The sequence below is a fragment of the Hesperophylax consimilis genome, chromosome 11, assembly GCF_061612785.1.
Source record: "Hesperophylax consimilis isolate HC1 chromosome 11, BYU_Hcon_1.0, whole genome shotgun sequence".
NCBI classification, from domain to species: Eukaryota; Metazoa; Arthropoda; class Insecta; order Trichoptera; family Limnephilidae; genus Hesperophylax; species Hesperophylax consimilis.
In genome coordinates this window covers 5537944-5551700 of record NC_142846.1, presented here as the reverse complement: position 1 = coordinate 5551700, position 13757 = coordinate 5537944, and the positions used below count along the sequence as shown (strand labels likewise).

Here is a 13757-nt window from a genome sequence, read left to right as displayed (position 1 = left end):
TTTTAAATACCAACTTATTGTTGTATTCCTAAATATTATTGTACACAGTTATTGGACGGTTGGTAATTAATTTTAAATCCTTATCTGATGCTCACATTATGTTATTATTTTATATAAATGAGAATGTAAATGTCCGTTTGTTCAAAATCTTAAATCTCTGAAAGCTTTTTACCGATTGCTTTGAAATTTTTACAGAATATTGCATTCGAATACGTGTGTGTTTTTATATACCTATATTATATACAAACGTCAGGTGTTTTTTTTAACAGCTCCATCTGATGGACGTAAAAACAAAACGCACTATTGTTTCTCTATCTGCATAGACAGACTGAGCCATTGCAACGCGTGGCGGGGTACAGCTAGTAAATAAAATAAAAACATAAAAATTATGCAAATATAATCGAGAGAGGTTTTTTGGTTAAAAATATTCATTCTCGTTTGAGTTAAAATACAAAAAAAAAGTTTTTTTTATATTTTGAAAGTTTTTGATATATATTTTGCTTGATAGTGGAACAGCTGTAATTATATAAATAAAAATATTTAATGAAAAAAAAGCACGAAGGCAAGGCCTGTGCGTGGGTTTTATTGTAAAATGATAACTTTTCTTTGCTTTTTTATATTTATGGTATTCTTTTCACCCGAAGGCATTCATAAAATTCATACCAGTCAACAGAGCGACTGAACTGCTCAACGAGTCTGCATTGACCATCGACATTTTAAACGTAACCTACAGGCAGTTTAACAATTATCTTTTGACGTATGTCACAAAGTAGTGAAACTGACCTTTTTATGTGTTTTGCTATACTTTTTGTCTAATTTGTAATCTTCTCCATAATGTATTGGTGAATAGCCGTTTTACGGAGAACATGAAAAATAAATAAATAAATAAATAAATAATAAATAAAAACAACTGGTGTAGACTGTTTGTCTACATAGTATATGCATAGTAATTTAGATAAAACAAAAGTACAAACGAAAAACATCTGGTGCTGGTCCGGAGAGGAATAATCCACATTCTTTTCGGCGGTCCCGAGGCGAGTCAGTTGGTGATTGGGTTGATCGGTTACGAAGTCAGGGGACCGCTCCCCTTAGCCGATTTCTCGGTGGTGCCCTGAAGAAAGTGTAACTGGGAGATGGGGGAGTGGATACCCGAAGACCCTAGGGAGAGATGCGTCGAGTCGTCGGAGGCGGGGAGGAAGATTCCCTAAGGTCGACCGACCATCCCTCAAACCTGCTACTGTCCTCGGGGGAGGCGCGGTAGGTTTGTGGATATCCTGTTTTCGGGGTCTGTCCTTTGGCCGTATGAGGGGACGAGGTTTATCCACCCCCTTGTGGGGAAAATGGACATTGACAGAACATTGATGTTCAGTTTCATCCCGGACTCGTGTTGCCCCTAAAGGTTTCTTCTATATGGGTGGATAACCTGAATAACAAAATATAAGAAAAGAAAGCAAAAGAGAAATGTGAGGAAACTATAAAGAAAATTATGAAGCAAAAATAAAACAAAAGTATGAAAGAACGGAGAATTGGTAGAAGCTACAATTTCCATAGCAAAAAAAAAATATATATATTATTTGTCATTCCAAGGTATCCACAAAGATGGGAGCTGCTGCTGCTGGGTCTGGTGTTTATCATCTGAGCTGGGTGAAGAACAATTATCAGCAAAATCTGGCGAGGGTGTAAAAGAGTATACAAATCATGGTCAAGGAAGTCAGGAGCAAGTACACCAGGTTATGATTGATTTTACTCTAGTCAGCGACTCTCAAAGCTGGCCATCTCTCAACCCATGACTTAACATACTTCCTCAGACATTCGAAATTTGTCTTGTTCGAAACGAGATCGGCGTTCCAAACCGGTCTCGTGATTACATCTAGGCCTCTCAGTAATTCATCCCTCGCATCCGTCATTATCTCGCAGTGCCACAGAATGTGCTCGGCGGTTTGGTCCGTATTGCCACAGGCGCAGTTGGGATGGGGTGACAGGGAGAGTCTGTGAAGTCTCCCCCTGAATTCCCCATGTCCGGACAACAGTTGAACCATATAGTGGTCTGGTTTGATGAAAGCCCCTTCCATTCTGAGTTTAATTGATGGGAAGAAGGAGAAGGTCCATTTTCCCATCAATTCACATTGACCAGGTGAACGAGAATAAATATAACGCGATTTCGACAGTTTTTAACGTAGTTTTTTTACTATAATACGACTATTTTCAATTCTTGTAGCCAAATTAAACTTTTTTAACCTTCCCCCTGGAACTGGTTTCAAGCGCAATAACAACTGCGCAAATTCCGATTGGGTAGAATAGACATTTATTTCGTACATTAAATGCTGTAATCTTATCCAATTTCAGTGAAATTCGTGTACGTGCATGTCTGCGTGTGTATGCGTGATTGCCACCAAAAGTTGAAAAAAATATAGTCATCTGTTATAATTGTAATCTGTTATAATTGTCATCTGTTATAATTGTCATCTGTTATAATTGTCATCTGTTATAATTTTCATCTGTTATGATTGTCATCTGTTATAACTGTCATCTGTTATCATTGTCATCTGTTATAATTGTCATCTGTTATAATTGTAAAATTCTTATACTTTTTATTCTAAGGCCAGACGATTCCCTCTATCCACGAGACGTAAGGAACAACCCTGGTAAAAATTGCTATAAAATGTCCGTCATCTCTGCAGGATTCACCGAATGATCTGCTGATGATTCCAACTAGAAGATGGGTGCAAGCCACCCTATTCCCATTATAAATCTGCACTGGAGATCCGGCGCTCATCTGTCAACAAAAAATACAATTTTGTTAATCAGAGCTAAACAAGAAATTAAAAAATTTCGTGGTTGATTTGTGGCTCAGTGGGTCTAACACAATGAAATCGATAACTTTACAAAATCAGATCGATAGACGTAACTACCGATGATCCTTATAGTCCTAGGTCAATACAATATTGACAAAATTCGTCATCTATGTTCAGAAAGGTCAAAACAGGATTGCGATTGTCGGTAGACAAAATTTAACTAGACCTCCAAGGTGTCGAATAAGTTGTCAATATGCACGACTTCATGCAATGTCGATTTTTTTAACCAAAACAACTAAATGAAGGTAAACTAACTAAGCTCTTAAGTTGAAAGAAATTGTATACACCATCAATGGACGATCGAAACGCGATCAATTGATTCCGTTCCAACTTGGAGGAACAAAAGTTGTTTGTCATAACTAAATACCTCATGAACTAATCAACTACCTTTTTGGTGTCAAAAAGTACATGCCTTGTCAGTTTATCATTATCTTTTGCATAGCTGTCTGATTTTTTTATGATTTTTGTGTACTGACGTTTATGTTTTTTGTGTATTTGACGAGACAAGGAATGGAATGACATAAAAAAATTTAAATAGTTTTTGGCATTTTTCATATATCTTCCCCTTCACCCCTCGGTTTCAAAATTGTTCACGAATAGCTCTGTCCAGGTTTAGTTATACAAACATATGAAAATGTTAGGAAAATAATGGGTATAACGATTTTATTTTATTTTTATGTTGCTCAACAAATTTTCTACCACGTTTTAAAATGTGCAATTTTTGATAAGCTGCCACAACGACGTGATCGATTTTGTTAGCAAATATGGCGTTGAACGATATGCCAGCTAACGTCGCGTCGGTGACAGCCGTCTCACTAGTCAGTAGCGTCAGTATGACGTTTTCTACGTCATAATTATGTTGTTACCAGTTGGAACCGTTTTGAAATATACGGTATTAGGGTAAATGCATGTAATTCCGTTAATGGAGGACTGAACGCCGTTGGCGCTAACAAAAAATTGTCCAAAGAAGCGAAGTTAGCAGTCCACAACGGAGTGCTGGTACCTACCTTGATGTATGGAAGTGAGGCATGCAACTGGCAAAGAAAGGATGAAAGTAGATTGAATGCTGTTGAAATGAGATTCCTGAGGCGTATGTGTGGTAAAACCATGTTTGATCGTGTGAGGAATGTGGAGATGCGCAAAGAGTGCAAGGCTGATGTAAGCGTAATGAGTAAGATTAAGAAAGGGACGCTTATATGGTTTGGGCATGTAGAGCGAATGAGCGAAGATAGGAGTGTAAGGAGGATATATGATGCAAATGCGAATGGTAGCAGAAGTCAGGGACGCCCTAGGAAGAAATGGCACGATCAAGTGAATCAGATACTCGAGTCGGGCCATGTCAAGAGTCAGAATAATAGAAGAGTATGTATGAGACGATGTATGAATGTGAATGAGGCAAGAAGTGTGTGCCAAGACCGAGTTGTTTGGCGGTCCGTCCTCTCTGCCAACCCCTGCGGGGAAACGGCGTGATGGTTAGTTAGTTAGTTAGTTAGTATTAGATTGTTTAAAAACAATAATATTTATTAATGAAAATATTAAAATTACACTTTTTTAAGTACGACCATCAGATCAAAAAATAAAAAATTAAATCCTGCGCTCATTTTTAACAGAACCTATTCGTAGTTTTTCAAGATATTCCATCAATATTGTACGAAACAATATACTGTCCGTACAATAACTGTAGATACGAAGGTAGCTGGGTACACTTGTCAGCGTTTTCAGTCTTGGTAGAGGTTGCAGATGTTGTAGAAGTTCGTGGTAGAGTTTAAAGCCACGATCAGAGAGGAATTTATTTCCAGATCTGAACTGACGAAAAGAATTTAATACTTGGAAAAACTGAATTTACTACTGAATAAAACACTTGAAAATATTTCTTGAGACTTTTGGAGACTTGGAGATGGTTGTTCAGGAGAGAGGATTCTCTTTCAGAGGTAGTTGTTGAACTGACTTTGTATGGAATTCGGTTCTCTATTTATAAAACGTTTTCAAATCGAACCCTCTCGGAGGCGTTCTATCCTCTTTCGTGAGGAGTAAAGTGGTTAGGTATTTTTCCTCTCTGCAATTATCTTGTTGAGAGGAAAGTTATATTTTAATATGATACCTTTCACCAAGTCAGTTCAATCTACCAAAACCATCTCCCGCAGTCCCGTTTATTTATTTTATAAATAATTATACAAATTTTCATATTGGGTTTGAAGTTAAATATCTTTGGTTTGAACATTTCCCAAAGGGTAACAAATATAGTTAGATATAATTATTCATGTTATTGAATTAGTATATAATCATTTCTTGATGTTGATATTTATTTCGTAGTTATATCTTGCATCATTTTTCCGTAAATCTAGTCTGATGATATCACAATTAATCACATTTGAATCTGTTATCAGTGTTTGATAAGAAAGTCAAGGTGACATGCTGGGCTGTGATTGGTTGGAGACGGCGGCCATCATGGAATTCCATCCGGGGAGTAGTGGAGGGGGTCCTACGTAAATACTGAGTAGCCTTCCTAGCCGCGGTCACTTCGTGGGTTGGTGTGTCCGAGAGAGGTGATGGATGATTATTTTCAGATGTCTTTCATCTAAAAACATCTTTTTTAACACCATGCTTTTAGGTTTTCTCTTTTTTTACAAAGCTCCACAAAAGAGGGCCTAGGGAAAATAATTAAATTTAATGTCATCCATGAGGATGTTATGTGGAGGATCTTTATAGGAAAGGAATGAGAGGGTATTCCTGGAAGGAATATGGTATGAGGGGTGAGTAGGAATGTAGAGGGTTATTGTGTCCAGGAGCACGGACTTATAAATCCATCTCTCCAACTGCGGTGAAAGACGATGTTCAGAGAGAGAGTCCTGCAGGAGAGAGCAAAAGGTCTTCCTCAACCAGTCTCTTCCGATCCCGCCTGCCACGCAGTAAGACGCCCCTAAGACCCGGACAAACCTCACCCCATTAACCATTAGTATAGTATGGTGATTCATTATATCTACTTTATGTAAATTTCAAAACAATGTAACATGTATTAAATAAATAAAAAATAAATAAAAACCCTAGCACCCCTACTAAATTACAACTAACAAACCACATGGAGTGAACTATGGCAGAGGTGAAGGTTAACTAATGAATGGTTGCCGGGACGGCGGTACCCGTACCTGCCTTTCCAAATTAATTAATAACATTAAGTTAAATTTTTCACTAAAACGTCTTGCAATCGTTTTAGACCTAACTTTTGCTTCTTGTAAGGAATATTTTAAATTTTGCTATCACAATGTAAGTAGCTTCATGTAATAGCTTTATTACACTCCAGTTAAATAATTGTGAAAAGATGACTTACCTCAAACTGACATTTGTTTGTTAGTATTCGGAGTGGCTTAACGTTTTTACAGCAAAATATGGTATCATTGGTCAATCGTAAAGCCATCATATTAACAGTTCTTGAGCATTCTGCATGGGAGATCTTAACCATGGTCATCTAAAAAAATAAATGTTTGTTTTGTACAAAAATATTTTTAGAATCATTTATGAGTTAGAGTTTACTGCTGTTTTGTATTATTTTTATTGAATGCGTACTAGCCATTTGGCTAAATCTTACTCAATTTTTTGAGAAAGGAAAGATTATTTTAACAAAAACTCTTTTAACTAGTCTGTAGATAGTAATGAAACATATCGTCGTAGAGATTTATTATAAACTAGCTGTACCCCGCTACCCGGCTCAGTCTGTCTGTGCAGATATAGGAACAATAGCTGGTGATGCTTTTACTTCCAACAGATAGCGTTGTTTGTTAAAAAAACACTTTTTACATGTCACAGGTGACCCAAAAAACCTTAATATGTCTGTGCGTGCAGACAGAGAAACAAGAGAGCGTGTTGTTTTTACTTCCCATAGATGGCGCTGTTTTTACCTGTCACAGGTGTCATCTTCAGGTATATAAAAACACACGTATACAAATGTCAATTTTTTGCTGTGCCAAATTCAAATCAATCTGTGAAGAACTTTGACACTTACATTTTTATTTATATAGATTTGTACAGCGTCCTTGAGGTAATTTTTCAAAATATTATTATTCATTCATAAAATCAAAACAAATGTTTAGAAGTACCATAGACTATATTCATATGTCTGTGAGAAGTAAAGACTTCTGGGTAATGTTCTAAGCGTCTTTGAAATATGCATAGCATAGATGCGCATGAAATACGTGTATTTGCATAAATGCTGAAATTATATATTTGTAATGAGCATTAACTTTGTGGCTCGCATAATTTACAAAAAAAAATTATAATTTTGTTATAGACCACTATAACTTTAATTACACTCTTCCGGTTTCGGAAGCACCCTTCTTTCCTCAGGAGATATTAAAACTGATTAGTTGACGCTGATGTTGGTGCTTCCAAAACGGTTAGAGTTTAATTAAAATAATGTGGTCTAAAACAAAAATAATACATTTTTCTCAAATATTTCTTGGTTTTGGGACCACTTTCAACAAGACGATTTCAATTGTCTGTTATCGTAATAGTCAAAAATTAAAAATTAGATGCTGCATAAGTTTTCTCTGAAAATCATAATCAGAATGATTACACTCACTTTTTGAAGCCTATCGTCGTTATTTTTTCCAGTGTACACAAAACCGTCATCAGGTAAAGGAATATGGGTGTGCAAGCAGGCAGCGTGTCCGGCGCTAAAGATTGTAAATTTAAGTTATCCATTTTATAATATCATGAAAGAGGCAGAATCCTCACACGAAGAAGTGTCACTAGTTAAATAAAATTTATTTAAATTACGAATATCTACCACGTGATACGCAACATATTTTTTTATAAAGCGGAGGTTGGCGTTCATAAATTTTACAATTGATATGTGTTGTTTCTCAAATAGTTGTTTTTAAATAACACATAGCTTATTAGTGAAACGTACTAAATAAGTAGATACTCTTAGTGTCGCCCTGGTGAAAGACCATAATTCAGAATTAAAATGTTGCCTGAAACGGCTTAAGCAGTGTTTGTGACCAGATCTGAATAGCCAGCTACCTCAATAGCTACCTTTACCCCACCTCCTTCCCATTCAAACTACCTTCAGCCTCACAATTCATCAACAACAAAGTTGGGACTCTTGTGCGGTATTCACATACAAAAAAGTACATACCTACATGTCAAAACGTGAATCTAAACCATCATTCTTATTTTTGCAGAACTTAGAATTTAAGTAACAATCGTATACTTACTTCCTGTCTATCTTCACAAGACAAATGTCATTTATCTTCGATCTTAGGTTGTACTCGGGATGGCGAATATTCTCGATTATAGAATAAATGTCACTTAGGGCGATCTTGTTGGGTTCTGGGCTGTCTCCACCCGGTGATGCATACTTCAAGGGGCTGCAAAAGAATTTTGATTTTGCCTTTTTATCGGACGTAAACATCAGAAATATGGTGGTAAAAGGACATGAATCCGAATCCAGCTTTTGTCATTATAAATAAAGTTTGTTTAAAAATGATTTTATCATCGATATTTGGACAAAAAACACCCTAACCCACAAATTTACGAAAATATGTTATTTAATGGAAATCATATTAAAAGTCTTAAAACGATTGATTGGGTTGGATTTGATTGAGGACCTTTAAGGCTGGAAATAATGCGACGCGTAATATGTAGGTGAATGCACGAAGAGCTGTAATGCCACGCTGCGTACGAAAACCATCAACCAACCTAAAAACCAAGCTTTGTTTTAGTATTCTGTTTGTCAAAGGCAAACAAGCAATTGTGATCTCAGATTTAATATACACGAAGACAAACGAAAATTGCTAATTTATTCTTACCCAAAAAACATTGAGCACCCTGCGGAGGTTAGGACCCATCGATCACTGATGAAGGATCCTGTACACCTCCAATGAATGTCAGGAAAGTCCCCTTTACCCAGGCTCACCTGGACAAATCAAAAACTTCATGCATGCATATTCATAATGGCCTCGAAATGAGGTTGCAATTAATTGACTAAATACATTTTTAAAAGCATTGCAAGGATGCATTTTGTTGAAAGCTACTTCACTAAAAACACCCAACCTAACCAAAAACCTAAAAAGAATAATAATTCATGATGATGACGATGGCCATCTTTGTCCGAATTGATTTATTATTTTCTTATCCTATTTGAAAGTGATGTTGTTAACCCTAGAATAGTGTTATCCTCTTGATGGTACGTTATGAGTATTATCCTAATTGAAAGTTATGTTTTTAATCCTAGAAGGGTGTTATCTTCTCGTAGGTACGTTATGGGTATTATGAGTATTATATAGATATAAAAAGCCACGTTTTTATGTCTAGAAGGGTGATATCTTTTCGTAGGTACGTTATCGGTATTATGAGTATTATCCTAATTGAAAGCGATGTTTTCAACCCTAGAATGGTGTTATCCTCTCATGGGTATGTTATATGTATTATGTGTACTGTCCTAATTGAAAGGGATGTTTTTAACCCAAGAAAGATATTATACTATTGTAGGCACGTTATTAGTATTATCCTAATTGAAAGCGATGTTTTTAACCCTAGAATGGTGTTATCCTCTCATAGGTATGTTATTGGTATTATGTGTACTGTTCTAATTGAAAGCGATGTTGTTAACCCAAGAAAGATGTTATCCTATTGTAGGTACGTTATAAGTATTATTCTAATTGAAAGCGATATTTTAAACCCTAGAATGGTGTTATCCTCTCATAGGTGTGTTATTGGTATTATGTGTACTGTCCTAATTGAAAGCGATGTTGTTAACCCAAGAAGGATGTTATCCTATTGTAGGTACGTTATAAGTATTATGAGTATTATCCTAATTAAATGTATGCTTCACACAGATAGATTTATTGAATTTTTTACATTATATTGTGGTGCATCTTCGTTTTCGTATAAGTTCATGGTTTTAGTAATTAAGTAATATTCACCGAGTTTTGCGAGTCAGCCTAGTACGGCTCAGCCATCTTTCACTAAGATGTTAATCCGCCACTCGTTGGGGCACAAACGAGTGAAGGGAGCAAAGCAGTGGTTTGGGTGGTTTGAATGTGCCCACATCTTCATTGCAGGCTCTTTAAGTAATTACATTATACTCATTAGTACCCTCCTGGGTCAAAAACTTCATTTTGGGATTTTTGCATACTACGCCCTGTGAAGACAACAAATAAAATTGGATGCAGGACAAACCAAAAGCGGGAACTCTCCTGGAGGTACTGTACCGTCATCAGAGGTGCCTTCACTGGGAATTCCGGGACATTTGTTTTCCCTGACCCACCTTTCCCCGGATTTCTCACAGGGGAAGATTGTGTCAGCCAAATCGATACAATCTGAAAAAAAAAGTATCAAAATCTTTTTTTCACCTGTAATGTAGATACATAGTGCTAAACAGTATCGATTAGCATAATGTGAGTAGGTTTCTTGGAATATCTCTATTCGATACCCAAGATCCAGCCCGTAGTCTTGAGAATTCAGCTCCAATATCCCGCGTTTTCATGTAATCTGACCAGATTTACTTCAGCCTGCTTCTACATTCCAGGGTACATTTTGGTGTACTGCCTGTTGGCATCATTTCCAAATTGCTAACCCATGGCTAGCCATTTGCGTTTAGATGTTGTGATTGTGGTTTTAATTGAAATGGCCAAGGGAATGTAGTAACATCAAATGATTTATTTTATCTTTTATAAATAACTGATGCACTTACGATCCCATGATTTACTTCCTGTCTTTTGTACTTTGATATACGGGGCAGCTAGTGGCAGACAGCTGGTCCTGACTGGGGAGGTACGGGGACAGCAAACTATTTGCAGGGTTCCCAGATGAGAACAGACCTACAACAATTATCATAAAAATTACAAATGTGTTGTGAAATCATCATTACACAAGGACCACTAGGTTTAATAATAATTAAGATATAACACATCAAATAATGTGTCATAGGAAGTTACATCATCTATAACCAGGTCATCTTTTAGAGTTAAGAGTCACCAACAATATCACGGTGTTTGAACAACGTGTTCGCTAAATTAAGGAGGCTGGGATAGAAGCTTTAGACATCAATTTGGGAAGCGGGCATGGGAACTGCCGCCCAGGGAACAATTCATTGGATAACAAACATTTCTGCTAAAAGTCACCCCAAGTGGTTAGCTAAAGTTTGCTGACTTGGCAGGGTTGCATGGGAACATAGGGTAAGGTCTATCCAGGTCTTTTTTGATCGACCTTATACAGTTTGCGGATGCGTTTGCCCACCAGCTGCGTTGTTACAGTGCCCAGAGTTGAGAGAGACCCTTTCACTTCTCCAGACTGACTCTCTCAAACCATTGCCTTTCACCGCAGTGGGAGGAATGGAGTCATACGTTACTACTGGATACACTGAACCCCCAGATTCCTAACCACCCTTATATCCCTTCTTCACGAAACTTCTTCTCTTTCCTTTCCTTAATAGTCCTTCCACACAGATACTCCAAAGATGACATAGGCCCTGATCAAAATCATTTTCCTCGTGGCCTCCTGTGTGGAAGGCAATAATTGTTTACAGAGATAGAATGCTACCACCACGTAAGAAAAAAATCTTATTTAGCTGTATTTTATAATTATGTAAATTAGTTAGTGCGAACTCTTCATTACGGTACTTTGAGACACAAACGACAACAACGGGGCGGCGATCTTGGACATATCCCCCGTACGTCTCAAAGGCTTACCTACCTACTTTTATTTTCGCAATATATATGGTGTTGAGGGACGTACTTGAATTTTACCAATAGTTTTTGACATTATTTGTAGTAAAAAATGTTATTTAAATTTTGGTTTCCTTTGACTTTTCAGATTTTTGTTTTCTTTTTTTTTCAAACATATTTTTTCCTTCCACTTGTCACTAGCCGAGTAAGCGCTCAACCCCTCGAATCGACCCAAGCTATTCAATACATATTGATTTTCTTTGTTTTTAGTTGAAAAAAAACGTTGAAAATGTCACCGAAGACCAAAATTTCATTTCCATTTTTGATTCCATATAATGTCAGAAATCACTGGTAAGTAAGTCAAATATGTCCCATATCCCCCTGTATAATGTTATGCTTGTTTGTGTTCTAGAGAAAATTAAATACTTCGATAAACTGACCGATCGGGGCTGAGTTGACATCGCGTTTGGGTCCCACCCAGGCGTAATGTGTTCAATGCCTCGGCTGGCTAAGTCCTCCATCACAACACAGACAACATTTTTCGCTTACTGTGGTGGTAGTAGGATAATTTCAAATATTGTCAGGTTATTCGAAACTCGTATGTTTTTTCGTAATGTTTGCATAAAAAAAAATTAAAAAGTACCTGTGGCATGGAGCCGTTAAATATCGCAGATTTCAAAGCCTCAGCGCAGTCGCCTATTATCGTGCAGATTCCAGGCTCACCTGTTTTGATATCGGTGCAGGGATCGCCTAAATATCGTTATTGTATTTTTAATGTAAAAAAGAAGAAAAAAATGGCTTAATAATTGGTATTAATCAAAGTCGATATGGTATTTGATTACCTATTATTCTTATTTGACATACCTTCATTATTTTCTCCCGAAACGCCTGCTGTCAAAAACACGAACAAAACCAATACGGTTTTGATGAAGTACATTATTATTTCATTTATAATGTACGAGCTACTCTTACCAATGTCTTAAATACACTGATTTAATAATAATGTAATCATTTTATTATTGAATTAAAATTAAAGTTGCTTGAAAATAATTAATATTTATATTAGCATTACCATTACCGGGACTTTAACTTTTCACATTTCAAAAGTCTACTTAGCTTTAAAGCCAGACCAAAGGGTGGAAAAGTTGTTGTTTAAACCAGCATTTTAGCATCTTCGAAAACGACTTTGAACGTGTTATTAAGGCGAAGCTTAATGCTAAATCACTATTTTGATTAATCTTTATATCGAATTGGTGTACATTATGAATACAAAAAAATATGCTTTAGATAAATTGAAGGTTTTCCTATCGTTTCGTTTGAGTAGAATACAAATAAAAAAAATTAATTACTCAATAAAAATATAAATGTAAACTAATAAAAAAATATTTTTTCAATAGAAATGTATGAACGCATAAAGGAAACAACTTTTAAAATATACAGTATTATAGCTAAAATTATTTGTGACAGTTTCACTTGATTTACTTTTTTGCTTTATTATAAAATTATTTACGAAATAAATAAAAACCAGTTTTGTGTTTGAAATCGAACGTTTCTAGACTGCGTTTGTCAAGCGATTTTAATACCTATTACCTACAATATAAGGTGTAGGTACCAAGAATATTCACATTTTTGGCTTGTAGCTTCCTCTTAACGACAATTTTTAGTAATACTATTTTCATACCTGTATACTTAATATTTTAACGTTTTGCCAAACGGTGAGGAGAGACATAATCTAGTGTTTTCTATGTCCGAGAAAATTATGAAACAAATTGAAATAATATGAAATATTCCATATCATAAACATTTGTGTTTTGCAAAAGGTTATCTTTCTATCGCCTTTGAACGCCAAGATAAGAATAATGAAGGAGCGTTTTCAGAAATAAATACTATAGAATAATCTTTAAATGCAAATTAAATTATTTTTTCGATTGGATGAATAATAAGAAAATACATTTGCAAATATTTAATGATATCTTTATTTTATAATATGTCGAAATTTGCGAACATTGTCAAAATAGAAAAATATACACATTTAAAAAAAAAAGTTACCACAAAGTGAAATATCTCTTACATTTTAGTCCTACAATACAATTATTGTTTTTAGTAAAAATATTTGTTTACTTTATCTTTCAATGTACCCACCTACATTTAAAAATACCTTGATACCTTCCCTTAATACGTACATTAAAAAAAATGCATGAGTAATACCTAGGCAAAATTTTATAGCGAAACAATT

General features: G+C 35.8%; 1 protein-coding gene across 1 annotated transcript; it reads right to left on the bottom strand.

Moving 5' to 3' along the window:
- Positions 1-2596: 2596 nt before the first annotated feature.
- On the bottom strand, positions 2597-12492 carry LOC149419696 (trypsin-like). Its single transcript, XM_089637525.1, has 9 exons — positions 12386-12492; positions 12165-12271; positions 10549-10675; positions 10035-10174; positions 8663-8769; positions 8069-8221; positions 7432-7525; positions 6184-6321; positions 2597-2776 (listed from the first exon to the last, which is right to left on the bottom strand). The coding sequence occupies exons 1-9, from the start codon at positions 12456-12458 to the stop codon at positions 2597-2599; spliced, it is 1119 nt and encodes a 372-aa protein (XP_089493651.1). The 5' UTR covers positions 12459-12492.
- Positions 12493-13757: the final 1265 nt, after the last annotated feature.